This window comes from Lissotriton vulgaris, chromosome 3_1 (genome assembly GCF_964263255.1).
Source record: "Lissotriton vulgaris chromosome 3_1, aLisVul1.2, whole genome shotgun sequence".
In the NCBI taxonomy this organism is placed as follows: domain Eukaryota; kingdom Metazoa; phylum Chordata; class Amphibia; order Caudata; family Salamandridae; genus Lissotriton; species Lissotriton vulgaris.
This window is the reverse complement of record NC_141689.1, coordinates 1,421,470,405-1,421,497,143: the sequence shown is the minus strand read 5'-3', so window position 1 is coordinate 1,421,497,143 and position 26,739 is coordinate 1,421,470,405. Positions and strand designations below refer to the sequence as shown.

Genomic DNA, 26,739 nt, shown 5'->3' with positions numbered 1-26,739 from the left:
TTTGAAGCTACTGAAAAGGTAGACACACATCAACCAGACAGCAATGATAAATGACATGCTACAAACAGTACCCAGGCACTTCACAGAGGGTGGCTGTCTCAAAGTCATGGTGTGATCAAATGTGCTTGCCACTCACAACTGAACCAGAAGTAAAAAGAAGATTATTCACATCGACGTGAACCGACCTAAACTGCACACTGCCATCCTAAAATGGGATTTGGCTTTGGAGAAGAAAAGTAACGTACACCCCACAAAAGGTGGATAAAGCTCAATTTATTCTTGCGTATTAAAATAAAAAATACATGTCCAAGATCCTAGAAAAGTACCGGTCCCTACTTGGTTCCTCAATACAGGCTGGGCAAGTAATTAAATTCATTTAAATTTAAACAGGAGAACATCCGATTTATCAGCTTCACAGTAGAATTAATCTGCCAAAGTGCATCTGAGAAATGTTCGTTTTTGCTAACCCTCTGCCCACATGCCTCTTTCTAAACAACAATACTTGCAAGACAGCCTGGACCAGAAGTGGAGTGCGGCAGAGGATAGTAGAAAAAAGATGTTGTTTTCTGCTAAGCATGAAGACACCAACTCTCGTACCCTCGTGAACATTGTGTACAAGTTCAGTTTTCCAAACCCAGGAGTAACTTTCGACAAGCTTAGAAAAGGTGCATAAGTGAAGACTATATCAGAGAAACGCCCCCATTTAAATTTCCAGACGGCAAGATCTTGCATGAAAATAATGTTTTTTACCCTGAAATCGATAAGGGCCAGAAGGCATCAACTGCTAGAAAATTAAGATTTTCGCATTTGAAGTGCACAGTTATTGTACTGAACATCATCAATAGTCAGATTTTTCACCCAAAAATATATCTGTTTATGTACAATACATTAACAACACTAAGTCATTGTGGTACATTGATTTATTTAACATGGGTAGAGCCTTTTCCCTTCCATAAAGCCACAGCTAATTCTTGCCGATTCAAATGATGCATGTGATAAATAAACAACGTGTGCAATATGGACACCTTCTTCCAGAACGATACCACCCACCCACACAACAGTCATCTGAAATTTAGAATAAATAATTTTCGAAATGTTATTTGTTCATTATTTTTGCTCAATATAACCCATGGTAAATAAATAAAATACACTGCTACAAGGCATTTCATACATTATTAATTAACTGCATTTACACTCAATTTATTCTAACTATATCTTTCCGCATTGTCGAACAGGCTTGACATACAAGCAAAATTAGGTGCTGGCACTGCCGGGTCTTCTTGGAAGCAAGCGAAGTGCCAAGTACGGACCAAATGTAGCACTAAGGCACACTCAGTTGTATCCAATGGATAAATGACGGTGTTTCTTTGTGGAGAATAACTGGTCATTTGAAAGATCTGTGCACAGATATCTTTCCTGGCACTTCTGCTAAGGCCAGAGTAACATTACCATAAGTTTGAATCCACCATGAATATTAGTGTTACAGGACTTAAAAACATTTTGAAGATATGTCCATACCATAAAGGAGCCGTTTTCTCTAAAAAATCGTGGAAAGATGTGTTAAAGGTACACCGATAGTCAGTACGAAAGTCACTAACAAAAAGAATTGGACTTGTATTAATCGCTTCTTGATCCTACCACCTGGCATGATTTTTACAGCCTTCTGGCAAAAATTGGCAATGTCAGAAATTGGTGGGAGTAAACGTACACAGAGAACGTGACATAATATGGGACATGCATTAAAAAAACGATACATGGCCCAAACAGCCTGGAGGCAGTTTAAAGGCCTTCTTTCCTGTTTAAAACTTTTAGGGAAAAGGGACTTTTATGGCAGGATCTAAGCTGTATCAATTTGTAATGGTTGCCAATTGGTAATGGTTGGTCACTTAGACTGGAAACTGGTAACCTGATGCTTCAGGGTTAACACATCAACATTAAGGACAATGAGACAACTGGTTCACAGCCATGCCTCCGCTTTAAACGGGAAACATCCTTTACAACGCGGTATTTACACTGCGCGACCTTTACGACGCAGCCATTACAACGCAAGTCATTACTACGACTTGCGCTGGATGGCGCTCTTGCTTAAGGAATAGTTTGATTTTCTATTCCAACACCTTCCCTACTGTAACATGGGCTGGAGTTGGAATAGAAAATTAAATTAATCCTCAATCCAGGGCCCTCCAACGCAAGTCGTTGTAACGATTTGCGTTGTGAAAACCACGATCAAAATGATCTTGTTGTACTGACGTACATCCGTTTTAAACACATCCTGCACTCCTCCAGAGGCAGTCAGTCTACTGTGGCGGTGCTCGGGACGTTCAGCATACAGTACACATAGAATTGCAACATAAAGAGGGCAGCGGAAAGATAAGTGACAACCAACATAATTTTCTTTAAAAGTGGAAGTAGTGATGACAAATTTCTAATCCTCCAGGCAGTATTATACATTCGTTCACATGATTGGCAATACTTGGATTCAGCAGCCAAGTGGCATTGCTTGCATGGTGTTGGAAAGTTGAAATCGTGCTGCCACCAGACATGAGATGCTCCCATACAATGATCGAAGCACCACAGGACAACAGCCACCTTTCCTTTTTTTTTTTTTAAATAGCTCCATTGACATAAATGAACCACGAAACATAACATAGCTCTTCATCCTCTGACCATGACATGCAGCTGTTAAGGCTTTAAGGAAAACATAAAATTGCTTTATCTATTGGACTTGGTTCATTTCCTCTATATCCTTCCTGTTTGTTCCAGTTGTGTTCGTTTAGTTCATGAGAGAAATGTTGAAGACCTGCGCCAAAGCGAACCACAAACATTGCACTTTCGTCGTAAACAACGGCATCAACTTCTCGGCCTCCTTCATAGCTTTAGGTTATCCAGTGCCAACCATCAGATCAAAGGAGAGGAGGGGCAAAAAAAACAGTCAAAGCTATCGGAAAAGCTCAATCCCATTCCCATATGAACGTATTCCCTTCCAAGAATATGTGTACAAGAATCCAGCCCTCTAGGGCATCCAAAGTGCAAAGAGTTTAGGAGGGGGTTGGCTCTACGATTTCCTGCTTCCCCTCCTCTCCACCACCTGATAACACCAGTTAAGGCAAGTTTGATTCCAGTCTCAGCCATTGTAAACCCTGTCTAGTGTAGTGTACCAGTTCAGTCATGCTGCTGTTCAGAGCCAGAGGGCGCATAACAGTGTTAAGCTCTGCAAAGAATTCTGTGAGGAACAAGAAAACAAAATGGCAAAATGAGAAAACCACAAAGTACATGCCACAATAAAAACAAAAACGTAAGTGTCCTCAGATGTATTACATAATTTGAATAGATAACATTTGTCTAAGAAATCCAAACACAGGCGAAGTAGAAACCATATGGGTAGATCAGCCACGGCCTTATGCTACTATAGTAACCAATCAATGACTAGCTGGAAACTCTCTTTAAAGTAGTTATATATTTACAAAAGTAAACACCTATCCAAAATGTAGGTACTGTAATATTACACATTGGAATAATACATATGATGGCAGTGATTGGCCTGTCTTCCTTTCTAACGTTAATTAAGTTTATACAAACCTCAAACCTTTTCCTTATTAAATCCATGAGATTGTAAATACCTCATCACACAACAATTGTTCAGTATTTTGTACAAAATGCACTATATTTATTTATTTCATTATGTTTTGTCTTCTAAAGCTCAAACTCTACCTAAAACAGGTGCAAGAGTGCTGTACAGCCACGGCAGAGATTTACAAAGACAACCAGTGTACACACATCTGATAGAGCAGACAAAGCTAAAGAAGGAAAGGCATGGCTGCAGCATGCGGGGATAGACAGTTTACAGGAGAGAAGTGCAATGGCCTACAATAGTCACTGGTTGAAAATAGGTGCTTGATAAAATTATTTTTAGTCGCAGTGTTCTTAGAGTGGGCTGCAAGTCATAGAAACAATCAAGCAGACAGTTGACAAATTTGTTGCCATGGACAACGTAAGCCACTAAACTACAAAAAAGGAATAAGTTGCCAATGGTGTAATAAAAACCTAACAGCTGAGTTAATACTGGATGCGCAGACTCTAGCAGGGGTGAAAGCTAAAATGGACAGAGAAGGAAACGTAGTACAGGTTTTATAAATTAGGATGAGCAGTCAGTGAGAAAGCACAGCAGTGGGAGAAGTGTGTACACTCAACACTGAGTTCATAGGATAAAGAACATTACAACTTTACGGACAGCGTGACAAACAATCGAGAGTAGGTAATGGTTTGTAGGTGAATATCTGAAGACTGGGTTCAGCCAGTTGTAGAAAAGACAGCAACGAGCTGCCCTGACAAGGTGTGCAGAGATGGAATAATGAAACATCCAGATACAGATGTATCCCATCGAGCAGATTCTTTAGGAGTGTATTAAAAATCTAAAAAGGAGCATTCTTGACATGAAAAGGAGGAAGTAATGCTGAAGAGGGATCTGCAAAGTGAGATCTTCAAGTGTGGAGCCTCTACTTTTGCAACGCAGAGCCCGGGAGCCGATGACATCTGGGAGAGATATTTGTGGGTTATGGGGTTCACAGCTTTGGACCAAAGATATGCAGTTCTCATGCAGCAGTGAACCCCGATCAAAGGTCATTTGAGGTAGACAAAAGCATGGGCGTTATGAATCTATTAGAGACGAGGCAGTAGTATAAAGAAGGACTCTGAGGGACTGAATCTTTTCTGGGAAGTAAGTGAAGATGGCAGAGCCTCAGGAAAATTGAGAGTGTACCATGGTCTCAGCTGCTATTCTTAGATCCTGTGATGAAAATGTGTGTTCAATTCTCGAGTCTTAAAGATTGAATCGAGCGGAGTTGGCCATAGCCTGTTTGTGCCCCTTGAGGATAAGACGTTCACAAAAAAGGAAGCTCAGGGAGTTTGCCATGCTTGTCACTTTTAGTACTCAACTAGCACCTTCTAGGTTTTCAAGCCAAAAATATTTTGTTGTTGGGTCAGAATTCAGGGTTTGGGTAAGAAATTCAGTGTTTGAAGTACTGATCTTAGATGGTATTTTTTCCTTCTATTTGTGCATGTAATGCCCTTTAGAGCCAATCATGGATACAGATTAAGAGTACAAGAAGAGACAGACCTTTGTGTCATTATACATTAATTAAAAAATACCAAGATCTTTGAAAAGTTCCTGCAAAATATAGATTGAAAAATTGGGTGCCACCATTAAACACCGGGGAACACCAAAATGAGGTCAGAGGGATCAGAAATAGAGTCGCTATTTTTTTCTTGGTTTGGAGCACCCTGATACATAAGAATAAAACCATTTCAGAATGGTTTCCACAAAGCCCAAAATGTGTTTGAGTGTTTTAATGAGAATTTAATAGTCAATGGTGTTAAACATTGTTGTTAAATACAATGAGATGAGGATTCAGGGAAGGTCCTCATTCATCAAAAGTGAAAAGGATATAATTCACCATCATTAGTTCAGCAGAATCTGTACTGTGGGCACCCCTGAAACTATATTACCAAAAGGGGGACACTCTTCCTGATAGGGATAAGTGAGGAGGACTCTAGGTACTAGACAAACTGTAAGGGACAGTCAACAAGACTGTTTCTTGTTTCCCTCACACATCCCTAGGGATGTCAAGCTTCATCCTTGAGCGGGAGATCCTTGTCGGGCCAGCACATCAATGCCCTACAGGTCCCCCAAGGGGTCATTATAATAGAGATCTTTGAGTTGTCTCGCCGTTTGACGAGTGTGGGAGTGTCCTAGTGGGGTGGTGAGTGATTGGTGTGGATAAGTGAAGTTAAAACTGGCTCGGGATATTAAACTAAATTTAAGGTGTGGATTCCCCTGTCAGATTAAAAACCTGATAGGTTGGTGCTACTACGGGGGTGGCAATGTCCCCTTGTAGCTAAATGGGATTTAAAAACAGATCAACATGTTTTGCGCCCCATTGGTGAAACCAATCCTTGGTGCTTCTTTAGGACCAAAGGAAAGGTGATAAGCCAACCCCATGTGTAATCTTAGGGTGAGTGGTCCCCCTCGAATAGGGTGGTACCTACTCATGACTAATATCAATGTCTGACCTAGTAGTGATGGTAATCAAGCTTTATGGGTTAATGCAGAGGTGTACGCAGAGTTGCAAATGTTTTGATGGCATCGCTGCTCGAGACACCTACCCTCGCCTCTGCATACCCTCCGCGACTGTGCGTATAACTCTGCATTTACCCGGATTACAGTGTGCTTAGTTGATGGTTGCCACTCAGCAGTACTGTTCCTCCTAATACATGGTCAAACATTTGTGCATTTTTTTTCATCATTTATCACTGCCTCACATTTAAAACATTTTAAACAATTGCGTCTAAACGGTACAAAGGATACAAGACCTACAAAGTTCACATTTACATCATGTCTCATCTTGATTCAAAATAAACTGTGGTTCAGGAACGATGAGCAACGAGTGCATAGCAAATTTCATATTTGAAGTCTTAGGCTCTGATTTACGAGTGGTATGGATGGGGGTGAGGTATTTACCACACCTGTAAAGGGTAACACTCTAGGTTGCTTTATTTACCAAGTGTGGTAAATATCTCTTATTCAAAGTTGTCATTTTGGAAATCTGGAATAATGCATATTTTCATCCAGTACCTTTTTGGTAGTTAAGACTTGCCAAAATGTACCAGGGGAAAAACTAAGGGAGGCGTGGTAATTATAGTGGTATTGGGAATTCCAATGTGTGTGGGAGCAGGAGAAGCATGAATGCATTGGATTTAAAGGTGTGTCCATCAACATTGTTAAGACAAAGTTGAGATTGAAGCTAGGCACCCGAGGAATGTGTGTGTGTGTTGTTTATCACTTTCATTAGCCAAGACCTTTTAAATTTTATTAAAACTATATGTACAATATACTTATATAAATGGGCTTTTAGAATTGCAGACCTACTCTCAAGTGTGTGTTTTTAATCCATGCTATCAATTGCTTTTAGAACTATTCTAAGACGTAGCCTATTTCAGCATATGTGGGTATTTTTTAAACTTTCTCACTGCTGTCCTTCCTCATTCAAAGCAAGCTAAATAGATGCATAAAAGGCTGACAGTAATTCACATTACCTTTATTCTTTGCAGATAATTTGTCTGCCTTCTCCCAGATTTCGTAGGCATGCACAAAGTAGGATGTTATGTTGACGTAGGAAGAAGCGATCTGGTGGATCATGTGGGGAATGCTCACTGAAGTGTTGTTTCCACCACTGCTGGCGCTGCTGGCATTAGATCCTGGCTGTGAACCTCCGGAACTGGCAGGAGAGGGCAGGGGGGATATGGGAGAAGGTGTTCCCGTGCTCCTGAAGAAAGAAGAACAGAATTACAGAAATGCGTTACAATTTTTGGACATTATTCCAATTCAAGATGACAGGTGTCTGACAAGATATCCTGTGGACATAGTAACATTTCCTTAGCACCATAGTGCTTACCACTTAACCCCTCACACTGCCTTTAAAGGGACGATAATCCATTTGAAACTCTTCAAAAAGTAAGGGATTTGAGTGGTTTGTTGCTTCTCCCAGACTTTCCTCCTACCTTGCCTGGCTTCAAAGATTGCCCTTAGGCAGGGGTGTCTAACATTGCTCCACACGGGCCAGATACAAGTCCGATTTTCAGGATAAGCAGACACTATCTAAATAATTTCCATTTAGAGTCATTGCTTGTACTTTGATCTTCTGTTAACATCGTAAAAATCTGGCACGGATTCAGCCCAAATGAAAAACCCTGCCCTAGCTTTGGTGCACTTAAGTAGGCGGCCTTCAACGTAAACTAGAACATGAGTCTGCAGTCATTGTTCTAATACATGCGCCAGTCAAGCATTAAATCATTGTTAACCTTAGTGCATTTGTCTGAGCGTAAGAAGAGGGAGATATCTATAAACTAAAGACCTACATTTGACATACATTTAAATCATAGTTGAATTAATGCAAATAAATACGGTCCCAGATTTAACCCACATAATGATAAAAAGCATATTCTTCGAAGCACTGTTCATGGTTTTAAAGTGGGCAAACATGAAGAAAATAATAATGCATACTCTTGTCATGCTGCGATTACTATCGATTTAATTACATAGAGTTCATATAGGAGAATTACGAAATCAGTGAAAAGCATTTTTGACGCAACATGTGTCAGAATAACAACGCTGATTTTCAACGTTGAAAATGATTTCTTAAACACCACAAACAAGTTCAATATCAACTTTACTTTCCAGATGCAAAGAAAGAACACAACTGTTCGTTTCGGGACAATACCTTGGAACACAAGGAGAAGGTGCTTGTGCGGCTCGGGAAGAACTCTGTAACAGATAGAGAGCTGGGAGTTAAACTGAGTTAAGCTAGCAACAAGACAGTGCATGTACTGGTGTTTGTGATTCATGCTGGGGCTCTTTGGAGGACATTACATGGATGCTGGCTCGAGAGACTGTCATTATTAGTTATGTTACAGATACATTCACCAGTGGAATTTGCATTGGTTGTAGGTCAAAATCTACCTGGATTCTTTGAGTGTGTTAAGCATAAAACTGATGGACTGCAAGAAATGGGAAAAGCATGTTAGAGTTTTATTTTTTAACTATGCATTATGACCACCGGGGCAATCCAGATGTGTTAGTCTGGAATGGAGTAATCTGGAAAATGTTATGCTGCTCCGATGTATATCTAGTTAACTCACTGCGCACTGAAATGGAAGTTGAATAAAGATCATAGACACTTTAACACTTGGGTGAAACCTCAAACCATTAACGGTCACTTAATGGTTCAGGATTTCACACCAGTATTTAAAAATGCATTGACTATACTTTGGCTGGAATGCACAATCAACAGGAGGGCATGCACTGTCCACTCTAAGGGTAGCGATCATCTCTAGCAAAAGGTTGGTCTACAGAGGACAATTAAAGGAAATACTGTACCTTGAAGTGTTCGCTGAGTGTACGCGAATACTTTATTGCAGCATCTTTCTTATGACGAAACATTACCAGGTACAAAAGGGACTGACACCGCATGCTGCAAAAAGAGAAGGACACCCACACTCATCAGAACCGGAAGTGAAACGACTCAAATAATCATTCATCATTATCATCACTTTGGGCTCCACGGTACGACATGCACGCTGCTCCCCAAACATCACAAAACATGGTGCTTCAGGCAACATGGAGATGGTATAATAGATGAACTGTCTCCTTGGTTCATTTTTAGGTCGAGCATGGGCAGCACATGTGCTGCTCTGCGAGGCATGCTGTATTTAAGTATAGACTTGAAGCCCTGCCCACTTTCTGCCCTTATGTTCCATTGGCTTGTGTCGTTGTCCTTCGTAAATGCTGGCTCCTGATTCGTTAATAGGCATGTTAGTCCCTCCTAATTACCTTGTCTTCATTTGTAACCCCCCATGAGGACTGGCCCTTTTACTTCTGTTGTTAGATGGTATATCTTATTTAGTCTGTAAGCACTATTTACTTTATTTGAGTTTTTCCTACTGCAGGCACAACATACTTTCCTGTAGCATTCAGCACGCCATGCGTGATTTCACTTTCCAAGCATCCCAGGACAATTGCGGCCGCTTCTTTGCAATGAAATAGGTCTCACATTTTCAAGAGTTTGAGCTATTGGCATTGTAGAACAAGTTACTTACCTTCGGTAACGATATATCTGTAAGAAACATTAGTTAGTGTTAGATTCCTTACCTTAGAATATCCCCAGGCGTCAGTCTGGATCCGGAAACTTTTGCGTAGCAGTACCCCTGCGCGTCGGTAGGCGTCGTCTGCAGGCGTCCCCTGCGGCTCCGCGTCCGTCGTCGGCGTCGTGCGCCGTGATGACGTCGCTGGAGTATATAGACGCCGCCTCCGCGCGCTGACGTCAGTTCTTTGCACACAGCATTTCCGCGCCAGGGGACGCAGAGCCATGAGAGAACCAACACTGGTGCCATGTAAAACTAGGGCCCTGAAAGGGATGTCCTCAACCCTAGGTATCAGTTCGCAGAACGGGGAGGATGGGTGGGATCGGTAAGGAATCTAACACTAACTAATGTTTCTTACAGATATATCGTTACCGAAGGTAAGTAACTTGTTCATCTGAAAGAAACACGTTAGTGTTAGATTCCTTACCTTAGAATACATGCCCCAGCAATACCAACCCCGGTGGTGGGTCTGCGAACCAATACAATACTACACCAGAAAGTCCTGGAGGACAGAACGGCCAAAGAAGCCATCCCTCCGGACTTGACTGTCCAGGCAGTAGTGCCTCGCAAAGGTGTGCAGCGAGGCCCACGTAGCCGCTCGGCAAATGTCCTGCAAGGGGACTCCCCGGCCCAGGGCAGTGGTAGCCGCCGTGGCCCGAGTGGAATGGGCCCTCAGCCCAACAGGAGGCTCCTTCCGAGCCAAAGAGTAGCACGCTTTGATGCAGAGGACGACCCATCGAGAGATGGTTAGTTTACAGACCGCCCGTCCCTTCTTCGCACCCACGTAGCCAACAAACAGTTGGTCATCCACCCGGAACTGGCGTGTGCGAGCCATGTAAAATGAAAGCGCACGTTTTGGGTCCAGACGATGGAGCCGCTCTTCATCCTTTGAAGGATGCGGAGGCGGGAAGAAGGAAGGGAGGGTGATGGACTGCCCGATGTGAAAGGCCGAAACAACCTTGGGCAGGAAAGAAGGTCTAGTCCTCAGAACCACCTTGTCGGGATGAATGGACAGGAAAGGAGGTTGGACAGAAAGAGCCTGGAGCTCACTCACTCTCCTGGCAGAGGTGATGGCAACCAGGAAAGCCGTCTTTAAAGTCAGGAGACGGAGAGGGCAAGAATGAAGGGGCTCAAAGGGAGCACACATCAGAAAAGTTAGAACCAGGTTCAAATCCCACTGAGGCATCACAAACGGAACAGGTGGAAACATGTGAGTGATGCCTTTCAAGAATCGAGTTACAATCGGGGATTTGAACAAAGAAGGCTGATCAGGAAGCCTTAAAAAGGCTGAAAGGGCAGAAAGATAGCCCTTGATAGTGCCCAGAGCAGAGCCCTGCTGGGCAAGAGAAAGAAGAAACAGAAGAACCTCCGAAAGAGGGGCAGAAAGAGGATCCACAGCCTTTGCTGTGCACCATGCCACAAATCTGTTCCACCGACAGGCGTATACCGACTTAGTGGAGGGACGCCTGGCTGCCAGAATAACATCACAAACTTCAGGAGGCAAGTCAAATGGCCTCAACTGCCGCCGCTCAATCTCCAAGCATGGAGGTGGAGACTGGACAGGTTCGGGTGGAGGACCGTCCCCTGCTGCTGCGACAGAAGGTCCTCCTGAAGGGGCAGGCGGATCGGGGGACCGACTGACATGCTGAGTAGCTCGGGATACCAGTATCTTCGAGCCCAGTCCGGAGCCACAAGGATAACTTGGGCCCGGTCGCGCCTGATCTTCTTCAGCACTCTGGGCAGAAGTGGTATAGGCGGAAAGGCGTATAACAGACCGCAACTCCACTCGCGCCGAAAGGCGTCGCCGTGCGAGTGCCGTCTTGGAAACTCCAACGCGCAGAACTGATGACATTGCGCGTTCTCTTCGGTGGCGAATAGATCTAACCAAGGCTCTCCCCATTGCAGAAAGATGCCTTGCGCCACGTCCGAGTTCAGACGCCATTCGTGATCCATCGAGCACCGACGGCTGAGTTCGTCCGCCCTGGCGTTCAGAGAACCTGCCAGGTGTTGAACCGTCAGAGTCACGCCCTGACGTTCCAGCCATTGCCAGAGGCGCAGAGCCTCCTGGCAAAGGGTCCACGACCCCACACCGCCCTGTTTGTTGCAGTACCACATGGCGGTGGTGTTGTCGGTGAACACCTGCACTACACTCCCGTTGACAAAGGGGAGGAATGCCTTCAGTGCCAGACGAATCGCCCGCAGCTCCAACAGATTGATATGGAGCCGGGACTCCGTCGGAGACCAGATGCCTCTGATCTCTGCCTCTCCCAAGTGGCCACCCCAGCCCTGGAGGGACGCGTCCGTCACGACAATGTGCTCCGGTTGGGGAAGGGAGAGGGACTTGCCCCTGACCCAATCGCGGTCCGTAAGCCACCACTGCAGTTGTCTCGCAGTGCCCTCCGAGTTCAAGACGTGGTCGGACAAGTTGCCCTGATGCTGGGCCCACTGAAACTTCAGGTCCCACTGCAGAGCCCGCATCCGCCACCGAGCGTGATGCACCAGAAGGATGCAGGAAGCCATCAGTCCCAGCAGCCGCAGCGTCAACCTGACGGAAACCCGGGATAGCGGCTGAAAGATGGGAATCAAAGCCTGAATATCCCGAACCCGCCGTTCCGGAGGATAAACCCGAAACTGCGCCGAGTCCAGAACCGCTCCGATGAAAAGGAGCTTTTGAGAGGGACACAGGTGTGATTTCGGCACATTGATGGAGAACCCCAGGTCGTGCAAGAGGTCTGCCGTCATCTGAAGGTGGTGGACGACTGTCTGGGGCGAGCCCGCCTTCAACAACCAGTCGTCTAGGTAGGGGAAGACTGAAACCCCCAACCTGCGCAGATGGGCTGCGACCACCGCCATCACCTTTGTGAACACCCGTGGGGCGCTGGTAAGGCCGAAGGGAAGCACGATAAACTGAAAATGCTCCTGGCCTACCGTGAACCGCAGGTAACGCCGGTGGGCCGGCAGGACGGGAATGTGAAAATAGGCGTCCTGCAAGTCCAACGCTACCATCCAGTCTTGTGGGTCTAGAGCAGCCAAGACCTGAGCTAACGTCAACATCTTGAACTTCTCCTTCCGGAGGAAGCCGTTGACGTTCCTTAGATCCAAGATAGGACGTATGCCCCCCTTGTCCTTCTTGGGCACCAGAAAGTAGTGGGAATAACAACCACGCCCTACTTCTGGCCCAGGAACGCGCTCGATGGCCCCCTTGGCCAAGAGGGCCGTAACTTCCTCCTGCAGAAGTATCAAGTGGTCCCCCGACACACGGTGGTTCTGCGGTGGCATGGCTGGAGGAGAGGTCTCGAAGGGGAGGGAGTAGCCCCTTCGGACGATTTGCAGCACCCACCTGTCCGAAGTGATCGTGCGCCAGTGAGCGTGGTGATGGCGAACCCTGCCACCCACTGGCGTCACATGGGGCCGAAAGCACGGACTAGGAGGATTTTGGGGTAGATGCTGCGGGGGAAGGTGTGGTCTGACCCCGCCGTTGTCCCCGACCGCCACCACGGCGGTTTCCACGGCCGCCACCGCGTTGAAAGGATTGTTGCGGCGCGTGGCTGGCAGCACGTGTGGGGGCGCCCCTTCCTTGGCCACGAAAGGGACGAAACGAACCCGGTTGCTGACGCTGGGTCGAGAGACCCAAGGACTTGGCCGTGACCCTGGAGTCCTTGAAGCGTTCCAGCGCGTGGTCCGCCTTGTCACCGAAGAGGTGACAGCCATCGAACGGCATGTCCATCAAGGTATTTTGGACGTCTGCCGAAAAATTGGCGGATCTCAGCCAGGCGTGGCGACGAATCGCCACCGTCGTTGACATAGCTCTGCCCAGCGAGTCGGTCGTATCAAGACCACACCGTATCGAATATTTCTCTGCATCTCGGCCCTCAGCCACAGCCTGACCGAGTTTTGCCCGCACCTCCATGGGGCATTCTGGCAGCAGTTCCGCGACCGTATCCCACACAGAGTGGGTGTAGCGGCCCAAGAGGCAAGCGGTGTTGCAAGACCGCAGGCCCAAACTAATGGACGAGAAGACCTTCTTGCCAAATTGGTCATACCTCTTGGATTCCCTGTCGGGCGGGGCCGACGGGAATGCGGACTGGGAGGTCGAGGCCTGGATCACCAGACTCTCAGGAGTGGGGTGGGTAGACAGGAACTTGGGGTCGTCCGGACAAGGACGGTGGCGCCTGGCCACGTTCCGATCAACAGGCGGACCTGAAGCGGGCCTGGACCAAGTGCCCAACAGAACGTCTGACAAGGCTTCATTAAACGGCAGCAGTGGCTCCTGTGGGCATGACTGCGGTTTGAAGATCTCGGTGAGGATGTTAGGCCTCACGGCCGCGACGGGGAGCTCAAGGTGTAAGGCCTTGGCAGCCCTCATCAGCACCACAGAATACGCAGCTCCCTCCACCGATGCCACGGAAGGAGGAGAGATCAAACCAGGGTTAGGAGAGTCGTCCAGACCACTGGCATCCCCCAAGTCACCTGTCCAGTCCGGGTCATACTGGCACTCGCGTGACAGAGGGTCCTCGGACCCCTCCCAACCTTCACCGAACTCTTCATCTTCTCCGTATTCGGAGTCAACGATGTAGACCGGCTCCTCGGGGTTCATGGGCCCCATCGGCGCCGGGACCGGCGTCGAGCGACGCCCGTCCGGCGCCGCGTCCGGCGTCGGGGAAGGTAAGGGGACGGCGCCGCCCGGAGCCGGCGCCGGAACCCCGCCGCCGGCCGGAGCCGGCACCGGAGAACCGGCGCCGCGCGGGGGCGGCGTCGGGGGTAACCCCGATGGCAACGGCGCCGGGGAGGCCGGAAGACCAGCCGGCGCCGATCCCGAAGGCCCTTGCGGCGCCGGGGTCGGAGCCGTCGGCGGCGCCGGGGCCGGAGCACCCGACGGCGCCGAGGCAGGGACACCCGAACCGCCAGGGCCCCCAGACGGTAGCACTGGGCCCGAAGGCACCGTAGGCCCCGTCGGAGAACCGAGCGCCCTCATGGCCATGAGGAACGCCTCGATCTCCTCAGGCGTCGCACCGTGCCCAGGGACCGGAGGGTATGAGGCAGGCCGCGCCGGCAACTCTCGCGGAGCCGCGGGGTTGGGGTCACCCGAGCCCCCGGCCGCATGGCGCTAGCGTCGGGGGGAGTCGGGGGTACGATGACGACGCCCCGACTTCTTGTGCTTCCTACCTGACGAGCCTGACGAGTGGTGTCGACTTCCGGAACGCTCGGCGCGGCTCCGCGATCGTTCCCTCGAACGCTCTCTCGACCTCCGGCCGGACCGGGACCGCTCCCGGTCCCGACGTGGGGCCGACACCCGGAGCTCCAGTAGCTTGCGGGACCGCTCCCGCCTAGCCTTGTTGGTGAGGGCCCGGCAGTCGACGCAGGAGTCCACGTCGTGGTCGGGGCCCAGACACCGGAGACAGAGGCGGTGATGGTCTGTGACCGACATCGTGCGCTCACAGTCATCACAGTGCTTGAACCCAGGCATCCTATCAGGCACAAAGTGAGAAATAACTTCGAAAAAACTTGGTCAAAGACCGGAGTACTGCTCTTCAGATCTGCGTCCACTGGCGCGGAAAAAAGAAGAACTGACGTCAGCGCGCGGAGGCGGCGTCTATATACTCCAGCGACGTCATCACGGCGCACGACGCCGACGACGGACGCGGAGCCGCAGGGGACGCCTGCAGACGACGCCTACCGACGCGCAGGGGTACTGCTACGCAAAAGTTTCCGGATCCAGACTGACGCCTGGGGATATTCTAAGGTAAGGAATCTAACACTAACGTGTTTCTTTCAGATAAGGACAATGCCTTTTTATTATTGTGTTAGTTATCAAAACAGATAAATAAAAGGCATTGTCATTTACAATGCTAATAGCTCAAACTCTCCCAGATGCGAGACCTATTGAATTGCAAATGCTTGTTATTCCTGCTTTCTTTTACACCTAAGTGTTATAAGCTAGCACACCTCTACACATTAGTACCATTGATGGGAACAGGAACTTGGTGTTCTGGTGGGACTGATCCACATAACTCGAAGCAATAATAATCTGTGCACCTGGCAGTGCCGTTCACCCACACCGACCTTCATGCACGCACCCACACACCCACGACATTCCCTATTGCCCAATAAAAGATGACAGTTATTTATATACAGGAGAGAGAAGGCTTGACACAGTCTCAAACAATGCAATCCAACAAGTTTCTTGCCGAGTTCTATTACGTAAACTGCTACATGTATTCAAATCCCAGCACCAGGCAGCATGTGGAAACAACAAGCCATTAAAGATGCGTGTGGGACTGTGTTAAGGCTATAATTTGGGTTGCTATTGTTGAAAGTGAAGGTAATGAGTTCCTACATTTATTTGGGATTGGTCATATACATCAATGAAATGGCTGGCAGTGCAAATTATTCTATGTAAAAGGCTCCATAGCCTTATCGAATGGATATTCAAGATACATACCAAATATAAAAGTAATAAACCGTGCTGGCTGGGACTTTGACCGGGAACCAGATTATACATCAGTTTTACCAGTCTATGAGATGGAAAGCTAGTATTCCTTTTCATTATAATTCCAATATATGCATTAAACCAATAAAATGAAATGAAAGCAGGCAGGTTGTCATTGAATAACAAGATCTGGAAAATCTAACCGGTTTCGCCTTTGAAATGTATTAGTCCTGCCACTGCCTTTTGTTCATTGTGTATAGCATTGGCAAAAATGTTGGGGCTGTGCAGCATGAGCATAAGGAAAAAAAGACGCGGACGCCTGGTCCTATTGTAGGCTCACGCATGTTTAATGATGCATGCTCATGATGAAGGCCCACATTAGTTTGTATTTAGCAAGATGGATTGGTAAATACAAAACTTAAGTAACACAAAAGCACTTTTATTTACAAAACAGATAAGCTGGCAGCAAGCCGAATCCTCCCAAAAAAACAAAAGGTCAATAAAAAACAAAATAAAAAAAGACTACTTAGTTGGGGACAATGAATATATAGTCGGGGCAGCATGTTGGGGAATAAGGTAAAGGAAGCACCCAAAACTGGAGCAAGAAAATGGGTGGGGGAGACGACATGAGAGAAAAATGCATGATCAACACAAGCTCGAAGGGATAAGCACTTAGGCAAGTGGAACATGGAGAGTGTGGGAGAGGGTAAAGAAGCACATGAGTGAGATAGCTGATTATCCATGGATTGCTTAAGCCAAAATAAAAATCTCTAAAAGTAAGCAGTGCAAGGTTAGAAGTAAAGAGGGTTTGCTCCAGTGAAAGGACAACACATAATGAACAAGGCAAGCCACTGAATAAGAGGTAAGCAAATTTGTGACATTAAACAGACTAATGGTAAGCAGTGGGTGGGTTTTTAAGGCCACTACAAAGTTCTTGGTAACCTGGCAAGAAGTGTTTTACAATGAGACAGCTTGTGCTATATGGCTGAATTGACATACAAATGTAGCCCTTGTAGTCTAACAAATGTTCACAATTCACAAATTAAGATTATTTTGGATACGCTCCTGCTAGAAAGATGTTTTCAACCAGAATTTTCAATGTTGGTGAAATTAAGTCACCCTTTTCTTGACCATGATTAAGTTTTGATTATCTTTATAGGCATCGCCAGACCCAAATTATATCAATGTGCAATACAGTGGGAGAGGGAAGAAAATGTAGCCTTTGAAGACTGAGTTAACTATGCAGTGAAATGCATAGAGCTACGCACCACATAATAGAAAATATTTCTTCAATGCTTGTTGACTTATTCTCCGAGAAGTTTTTTGTCTTCATTATAAACCTACATTGGAAGAAAAGGAAGATGTAAACTTGCAATAGTTGACTGGTGAATTATTGCAGCTTCCGAGTTATGCAACTTAAAATCTACTATTTAAGTAAGCAAATAACTTTTTGGGCTGCAATGCGTTAAGACCATTCTGTTTGGTGTGCAATGTAACAATAGCCTAGGTCAGCTCAGCGATTCTTAACCTTTTGACTTCTGTGGACCCCCACTGAATCAGACTTGAAGCCTGGGACCGGGACTAAGAATTTTGTACGATTTGAACCACCACACAATGTCTAAAATGACCAACAAATATACATCAAGGAGATACACAAATGAATATATATTTTTTGATTCACAAAAACATAACATCAAATGTTAATTATAATAGGAAGGCTGGAAATTTTCAACATTTTGTTTTATTTTTTAAAGACAAAGCAATATGCAACATTGTAGCATATCTCATTTATTTATTTATTTATTCTGTGTTTTATATAGCGCAGACATGACCCAACAGGGTATCAGAGCACTTCACATTTACATATTCTTAATCTTGGTACAGTAAATTTGACATAATCCTAATCAAATTACAGGCGTACAAAATGTTTATGGTTTAAATCTTTTTATTTGCATTTCATAATAAAGGTTCAACAATAAGCTACACATATGTCCTCCAACTCAAGTCAGGTTAATCAACAATGAGATGCGGATAGTGGAGGGAACCGGCCGGTTCACATATAGCAATGGCCAAAAAAGAAAACTTATCCTACCCTCCCATCCCACCCCCCCCCCCCCCCCCCCCAGCCTACCCTTCACCACCAGCTAAGAGGCCAATTCAAGACAGGCTTACTACTCCTCTTTCAGCACGGCATCCTGGGATTCCCCCTCAGGAGGCGCTGATAGGCGCAGCAAACGGAGGTATCTTGGGCAGGTGAGGTCCCTAAACTCAGAGGCCAGTAGGACGAGAAATGTAAAATGCAAATGTAAATGCCAGCATTTGTAAAGTGCACAGCTACCTCCAGAGAGGTGTCCCGGCGCTGGGGGTCGTCTGGAAGATTAAGCAAGCTATTGCCCAGAGTCACATGGTGCTGGGCTAAACTGAATCACAATGTGCTGGGCTAACCTGCCGCCAGAGCCGGGGATCGAACCGTGAACCCTGTGGTCTGGAGTCAAGCACCCTGGCCGCTGCAACACACCTCTTCCCCTGCCAGAGATCCGCAAAAGTGGAACCCTTCCCAGAGAATGTAAGGGTGATCTTTTCCATCCCCAGGACCTGCCATAGAAGCTGCAGCCAGCCAGTAAATGTTGGGATGCGAGTAGTCCACCAGTGGAGGAGGATGTTTTGTTTGGTCGAGCCCAGCGCAACCGCCATCTGGCTGCCTCGCTATGAGCAAAGGTATATGTGAGAAGATTCGGGAGGCCCAATAGGATATAGCTTGGAAAACGTGGGAGCTGAGTATCAAAGTGTTTGTCTATTTCATCAATAACCTGCGCCCAATAAGTGTGCAGCTGTTTACAGTCCCACAGAAGATGCACCAGTGTGTCCAGTTTCCTGCTGCCCCGCCAGCAGTCAGCAGTTTGTCGGGGGTCCATCAAGTGAAGGCGGTCGGGCGTGTAATACCAATAGGTGGTAACCTTGGTCAGGGTCTCGTCAGTCCCATGGTTCGTGCAGAATGCCGGGCTCTATAGTATATACCTTCCCATTCTTTGTGGCTGAGGGTCCGACCTAGGTCTCGTTCCCAGCGCATGCGCCCAGCGTTGTAGGTATGTGTATGTCCAGCTAACAACACCTTATACAGGTTTGAAATTCGTTTTTTGTCGGATGAGAGCGTTAGTAGCGATTTTTCGTAAGGTGTGAGAAAACGCTGTGCATGTGGTTTTACAAGGGGTGGAGAGCCCAGTGACGGAGCTGGAGATAGTGGAATCGTTCCGACTACGGAATCCCATAGAGTGATCGAACCTGAGGGAAAGGGAGGATCCTGTCACGGTCAAATAAAAGCCCCAGGGACCGGCAACCCGTAGCGCGCCATCTTGTGAAGGAGGTCTCACCCATCCCATGTTGAAATTCAGGGTTATCAAAGAGCGGAGTGAGTGGAGATGGGAAGGAAGTCAGGTTGTATTTCTGACAGGTCTGATCCCAGGCTTCCAGAATCGTCCTAGTTATGTGGGAAGAATAGAGATTGGCCGGTCTGTGGGCCCTACGTAGAAAGGGAATTCTCTGCAAGGTCTTGGCTGCCACCACTTGGTCTTGGAACAGCCCATGTTTCTCTGATTCAGACCTTGAAAGTAGAGCCGGAGACCCAGAACCCTCAGACCGCCTTCCTCGGGAGGCAGCATTGCGATGGCTCCCTTCATGCGAGGTCGGCGGCCCCGCCAGATGAACTGTAACAGCTCAGATTGAACTTGCTTAATCCACCCTCTGGGTGGCAGTAGGGGTAGAGTCTGGAAGATGTAAAGTATTTGAGGAAGAATCGTAATTTTTATAGCAGCCACTCTCCTCAACCAGGAGATCGGGAAGTACTTCCACCGCCGCAACTCCACTCGGATGTGCATCAGCAGATTAGTGTAGTTGATGGTGGCTATCTCTGGCAGTGTAGGCGCCAGCTGGATGCCAAGATAGGGGACAGGTCCTTCCACCCATTGATGGGGGTGTGCGGAGCATAAGTGTGCCAAGGTGGAGGGCAACATCGAGAGGTTAAGTGCAACTGATTTTTCAACATTACCTTTGAAGCCCGCCGCCCGAGTAAAGTGATCCAGTTCTGTCATGAAAACACCCAAGGCTAGGGTGGGATCGAAAGAGATACCAGGATGTCAATGCCATAGGGGCTAATGGTTTGGATATCGCCCCTGTATTTAATCGCTATGAACAGTTTTCGCATATAATACAATGTGCAGAATCATCCTGGGCCACATGGGACTGTTTGGACACACTTTTTGTCCCTAGTGTTGTCCATTTTCTTTAACTAATATTTTGTCCTAGTTGGAGCCAAGACCGCTCCCACAGTGATAGCGTTCATGCTTCTGGAAGAGGATGTGACACTTATACTTTTCCGCATTTCACAGAAGCTCCTGTACATATATGGACTCTCTAGGTGAAAACGAGAGTCGCAAATGATACATTATACCAAAATAAAACCCTGGGGGATAAATGAAGGGTCAACCACCACCCTCCCAAACTACGCTGGTAAATCTTTGACCCATGAGTGCTAGATTTTCAGGCAGTTTCTAATCTGTACCTTCTGACATATTTAAACTATTTTTCTTCCTTCGGCAAATATACTATACATTTTCTTACAAATGTTTCCACAGAGCGGTGCCCCCTCCAGGAGCTATATGCCAGGTTAAGGTGAGGAGATTCCCCGTAGTGTACGGGTAAGACATGGAGATACACCCTACATTTTTGTGTTTGCATGCGTCCACATGGCTAGTTCACAGGGTTTAGCACGGAGCAGCACATTTGAACTGCTATGAATTTAACGAATCGAAGAGTGACAATGTCTGTACTATTTACTTCTGTTTATTCATTAGATTTTTGTTTAGATACCAGCAGTGAATCATTACAGAAGAAAAAGATCACTGGTTTTGTATTCTGTATCGTTTTTTACTCAGAATTTCTTTTAGAAATTTTTCTCAGAATTTCTACACTTTGCTAACACTTTTCTTCACAATTTATATTAGTGTGAGAAAAGACAAATATATCAAACAGCAGCACACCCCGGTCCTGTCGAAAGCTGCAACCCCTCTATGGAGGGTCAGAAGGCTGAAACATGTAGACCTTTTTTCCTTCTCGTCACCAACCTGCAGGTATATATTACCCCTGCTAGTGCCCTTGTTTTAATCCTGGCCCCAGGATGAGCTAATAACGTTGTATTACGTACCTAGTAGCTGGTTTTATCTCACTTCTTCCCTACCTTAGTTTCTTTTGCGCTGCGTAACTCACCCCAACTAGTTTTTTTAAGCATCATTGTTGGATTTAGTACATCCAAGGCTAGGACAAAACATCCCCAAGTTCCTCCCTCTGAGAGAGGGTTGTAGCCCGTGGTGCAACTAGGTTTTCCCGTCACGAGTAGAATACCATTGATGAAGCATGCCTCATTTGGTGGGCGAGGGATTTCGTCCTAATAAAGGGATACCCTAGGGGTTTATCTTAGATGTTGTCTCTCTTCTCTTTGTTATTGTTTTAGAGACGAAGGTTCTTTGTAGTGTTATGGTTAAAGATTGGTGAGGTAACACTTGCAGGTCTTAAAATTTACCTTTCTTCCCTTGGTCCTTCTCCCCCTTCTTGTGTACACACAACTATTCACAGGAGCCCCTGCGCTGGGCTTGAACCAGGTTACCAGTAAGAGATCGGTTAAAGCCTCGTTGAAGAGCAGTAAGGGTTCCGAGGAGGAGACACTTTGCTGCAGGACCTCTGTCAAAATATTTGTCTTTACTACCACAGAAGCGAGCTGAAGGTCAAGGACCAAAGCTGCCCTTCGCACCACCATTGCTTATGAAGGTTCCTCCTCCGTAGCCAGTGTAGGGTGAGAAAGCAGGCCAGAATAACCCAGTTCCTCATACCAGTCCATTTCTTGGTAAGGCTGGTATTGTAAAGGGTCAGGTGACACTTCCCAATCTTCCTCTATTCCTATCCCTTCAGAATAAGGCTGAGGAAATTACCTAGGGCCTCAGGGTTCTGTCGGCACAGGTATTGGAATTGGTCTGCGCCAGTCTGGCTAATGGGATCTTCGGGGATTAGAATGGGGATGGCAATGGCATTACCAGGAATCTCGGTGTCAGGGCTGGCGCAGGTTGCAATGATGGGATTGGCGTCGGCCCAGATACATTTGCCAGACCAATGGGAAGGGGTCATTCTGCCCAAATATGCGGCATATAGCATCATAAAATTCTTTATCTTTATCTGGATCCCAGAAAGATGGGGAAGCATAGAGCCGACCCAGGTGCAGGTTCAGCAGAATGAGGCCTAAAAGGCCAAGACTCCTCTATCACGTCGGCTGATGGGCAGGGAAAAGTCAAAGCATGCTTTGTGCTGCATACCTGACTTACTTGATGACTTCGAGTGGGAGGACGAAGACTTAGGACTCCTGGATTGGTGCCCGGACCTTCCTCTGGGCCTGGACTGTGAACAAGACCTCCGAGGAAAGCGATGTGGTGCCGACCGCTGGGCCGCAAGCAACTTTAGGGATTGCTCCCTCAAAGCTTTCGGAGCCATGGCCTGGCAGTCAGAGCACGACTGAGTCGTGGTCGCACTCGAGGGACCAAAGGCAAACCTGTTGTGGGACCATCGCTGACATGGCACGGTGACAGGGAGTGCACGGTTTGAAACCAAAAGTCTTCTTGGACATGATGGTAAAACCTACACAACAAAAAGTGGGTTGACAAATTGTCGAAAAAAGCCTGTCAAAAAGTGATAGAGAGTAGATCTCCTCACGGATCTGCGCTGGCTGGTTTTCTTTTAAGTGAAGGAAACCTACTAGAGAGAGTTACATATTGCACAGTATGCCACATTCCAACTTGACAATGTATTCTACAATGCACATGTGCATAAGATATGAATACAGCTTCTTTCATGGTCCATTCATTTCTTAGAGGCTTACACACATTCCTTTACCTGAATTATAATTTGATGGGGCTCATTTATATGCGCATAAAATCACATAAAAGATAGTGCATTTGTTTGTCTGAATGCACCTGTACTTGGGCTCTGCTGAATGTGTTTTCAAGATAGGTTACTAAGTTTGTTTTTGTTCTTTCTTTCTTAACTGCATTATCTTACAACAGTTTCTCTAAAGCAGTGGTATGATATTTCTTTACTTCTGAAGCAGCTTTTTGATGCAATCTTATTTGAGTATGATGCTATGCCTAAAGACTAATTAGCTGGGGGAGAGTACAATTCGAATGGATTTTTGTAATAAGCATGTGTACTGTATCTTCTACCATTAGTATTACTCTGATCATCTTATCATACAAATTATGCATCATATTTTCCAGGAATCCATCCCATCCTCCCAGCGTAATATGTGCCAAACCACCGCTTTTTGTATGAGTGTGTGTGTTTTTTGGTAGTGTACGAAAGTCAATATAACCTACTCAAGGCATTTTAAGATTGTACAAAACCCAACATTATCATATCATTTTTTATAATATGACATACAACAGAATTGTCTTCATTGTATGTTGTAGTGGGATATTCTGGTATGCTATTCTTTTTATGTTTGTACAGGAAAGCAATAAGCATTGGCAAAGCCAATACGGCTAGCTTGAGCAAGCTAATGCAGCGATTCTTTTTAACATTTTTACTGCAAGTGAAGGCCACAAAAATACAAATAAGAAACTAAAAAACATAAAACATGCCATTGCCTACACCTGGCAGCCATGTGAATTCAATAATAAGTTTACATTTATTTTTAAAACCATCGCCCTTCATTTTCATAGAACAGAAGGGGGGCGCTTACTTTCAGGCGAGTGTACTTACAGGAGCTATAATAATCTTTCTATACAGTTGTCTTATTTATTTTAAGCAGAAATATAAATGCACAGAGATGACGAAAAAAAGAAAAGATGAATGGAAATTAAAACCACATTGCTAAACTGTGGGCCCACCAGCTAAATTGCATCTTCTTTTTAGGCAGATGTGCAAGCATGATGAGGAAAAATACGGTCACTCAGTGCAAGGGAGCAAATGGCAGAAGGCGGCTGACCCATTGCTTAGAATTTAACAAAGCAGTGGATGAAGAGGGTTGGCCTAAAGTCCACATACATATACATTGCAGAGGGCGATAGTGCCTCTTTAGTTTTGGTTATGTGAAACTGTCTTCAGAAAGGGCATTTTTTGTTTTCCTAATTACTCAGGTACTATTCAATAAATCTGCATGAACCTTTTTTTAAGGTACGTGTGTACTGTTGGTTCTTCATGGTGAGTTTCATGCAGATCCTTTAAGTGAGGGGCCTAAAAATAGGAGGATCCCAAAAGTGACATCTCTCATTTTAACTCCCTAGAATTCTTTGCTCCTCGAGACAGAAAAAAATGGTTGAACAGAATTACTCCAAACTTGGCACATTCTCAAGGAAGTGACTTTTCCTTGGTTGGGTGCAAGTCTACTCAGTAGTTTTTCAACAATTAGAGTTAATTTAGTGTTCCTGTCTGGGCATGAGGAGGTTAAAAGTTCCAGCTACTGGAACTGTTGATTTGTGGATCCTCCATAGATTTGTGAACCCACAGAGGATTTGCAAATCCAATTGAAAAACTAAACACACACCACTGGACTAGTAAGCTTTTTACCTCCTCACTAAGTTTGAATTAGTGAATCCACCGACATCTGATTGGGTGACTGTCACCTAAACAAATTCTGTTGCAGCTGCCAATACACAACATGATGCACTGAGCACTATGTTAGGTAAAATAAAAAGGAAAACAGCATAATGGCACAGGTTAAACATACCATAACCTTGTGGCCAACATTGGCGGGCTTGTCAGAGAGCCCCTGTAAACAAAATAGCAAAACAATTTTTAATGCAGGATTCACAATTTCAATGCTGTGTTTGTGAATCATGGGCCCTTCCTGTATACTGCAAAACCAGAGAGAGTCCAGGATTTGTGAGCCCAGCGTAGGATTCATAAATCCTGAAAAAATATAGGAAAATTATTCACTGCACTACTGCTGCACTTGGCCACTTGGTGTTATGGGAGCCAAGCTTGGTCTTAGTCCATCCCTGTGGTCACCCCCACTGTGCACTGCCAAAAAAGTCAGTGGAGGCAATGAAGGGTTGGGTGCAGGGCATGAAGGCCAGGCCCTATGCCCAAAACACCAGTGCACAGCCAAAAGGGGTTGGTTACCCACAGAGGGTTTGGCCTCTGGCCATGTCCTGGACTAACCATGTTGCACAAGGCTAAAACCTGTACCCAGCTTAGGGTGGCTGTCTTCAGTGAGCAGGGTGCAGGGAAATCCTGGCTGTGCTACAGGAGCAAAAAACACAAATTTACCCAAAAGAAATAAAGTTAAAATGAAGCTATGGTTTGATTTGGTTATAATACTTCAATGTATATTAAAAAAAAATTAAACACTACAGTTATAGTGCAATTAAGGTTACAAATTAAAACCGAAAAAACACTGACAGGATCTGAATCCATAACTCACACAATAGCCATGCCAACTATAACTTGAGCACCAAATGCAAAGCTTATGACCTCACAATATTTATACCAATAAATAACACAACCTAAAAGTCAAATGTAATGACGCGTTAACTGTGTTTTTAGGTCGTTGCTGAGATTTTAAAAAACAAATGCTGAGGAGTTGTAAACAAACCAAACAATAATTTTGCTTTACCCTTTTTTTTTCAACATAAATACACACATTTTTTAAACACACACACAAATACATATATACACCCATATATATACGCACATATATGCATATATATACCCATATATAAATAACAACAAGAGAGAGGGAGGCAGGCACTGTTGTACCCCCCTTGTAAGTCAATATAAAACAACAACAAAAGAGTGACTGAAAAGGCAACCTGAGAGCGGTCGCACTGAGCAACAAAAGAAGATCAACATAACCAGTGTTTGTTAAAGGAACCCTCACTCATCAACCTGGTCGGTGACATGCTTTATCATAGGGTTCCACCAGAGAAGCCAAATGCTTCCCTGGTGTGCTTCCACACCTGGTTTACAGTGGAGCGGGGTGTTCAAAAGGCGTGTGTCACTTGCATCAGATGCGCGCACACATGCCTTTTGAACACCCCGCTCAGCTGTAAACCAGGCGTGGAAGCACACCAGGGAAGCATTTGGCTTCTCTGGTGGAACCCTATGATGAAGCATGTCACCGACCAGGTCGGTGAGTGAGGGTTCATTTAAAAAAACACTGGTTATGTTGATCTTCTTTTGTTGCTCAGTGCGACCGCTCTCAGGTTGCCTTTTCAGTCACTCTTTTGTTGTTATTATATATATACCCATATATACATGGATATATACCCATACATACATACCCATATATACATACATAAACATATACACATACATACACATACACACATACATATGCACTGTTGTTCAAACCCAGTAAAACTAAGACCAAATCTAACTCACAGGGCTCTGTGAGAATGATAACGGGATATAACACCAACATCAGAGAGTCAGGGACATATTTCACTCACATTGGTATCTGATTCGTAGCGATCCGTCTATTGGACCTTCTATGCCCAAACATACACTCCTATCATTTAGGCGGACTAAATCCATGAGGGGAGAACTGTGTTTCAGTAGTCAGGAAATGGCCAAAT

At 45.7% G+C, this 26,739-nt stretch overlaps 1 protein-coding gene across 2 annotated transcripts in view; it reads right to left on the bottom strand.

The window, feature by feature from the left end:
• Positions 1–253: 253 nt before the first annotated feature.
• AFF1 (ALF transcription elongation factor 1) overlaps positions 254–26,739 on the bottom strand; it is a 445,670-nt gene continuing 419,184 nt past the window's right edge. For both annotated transcript variants that reach the window (XM_086961892.1, XM_086961893.1), the window contains 5 exons: positions 17,395–17,466; positions 8,933–9,026; positions 8,277–8,320; positions 7,093–7,322; positions 254–3,223 (listed from right to left, as the gene is read on the bottom strand). In XM_086961892.1, the coding sequence (XP_086818018.1) occupies positions 3,102–3,223; positions 7,093–7,322; positions 8,277–8,320; positions 8,933–9,026; positions 17,395–17,466 (562 nt within the window). In that variant the 3' untranslated portion in view covers positions 254–3,101. The remainder of the gene's footprint in view (positions 3,224–7,092; positions 7,323–8,276; positions 8,321–8,932; positions 9,027–17,394; positions 17,467–26,739) is intronic.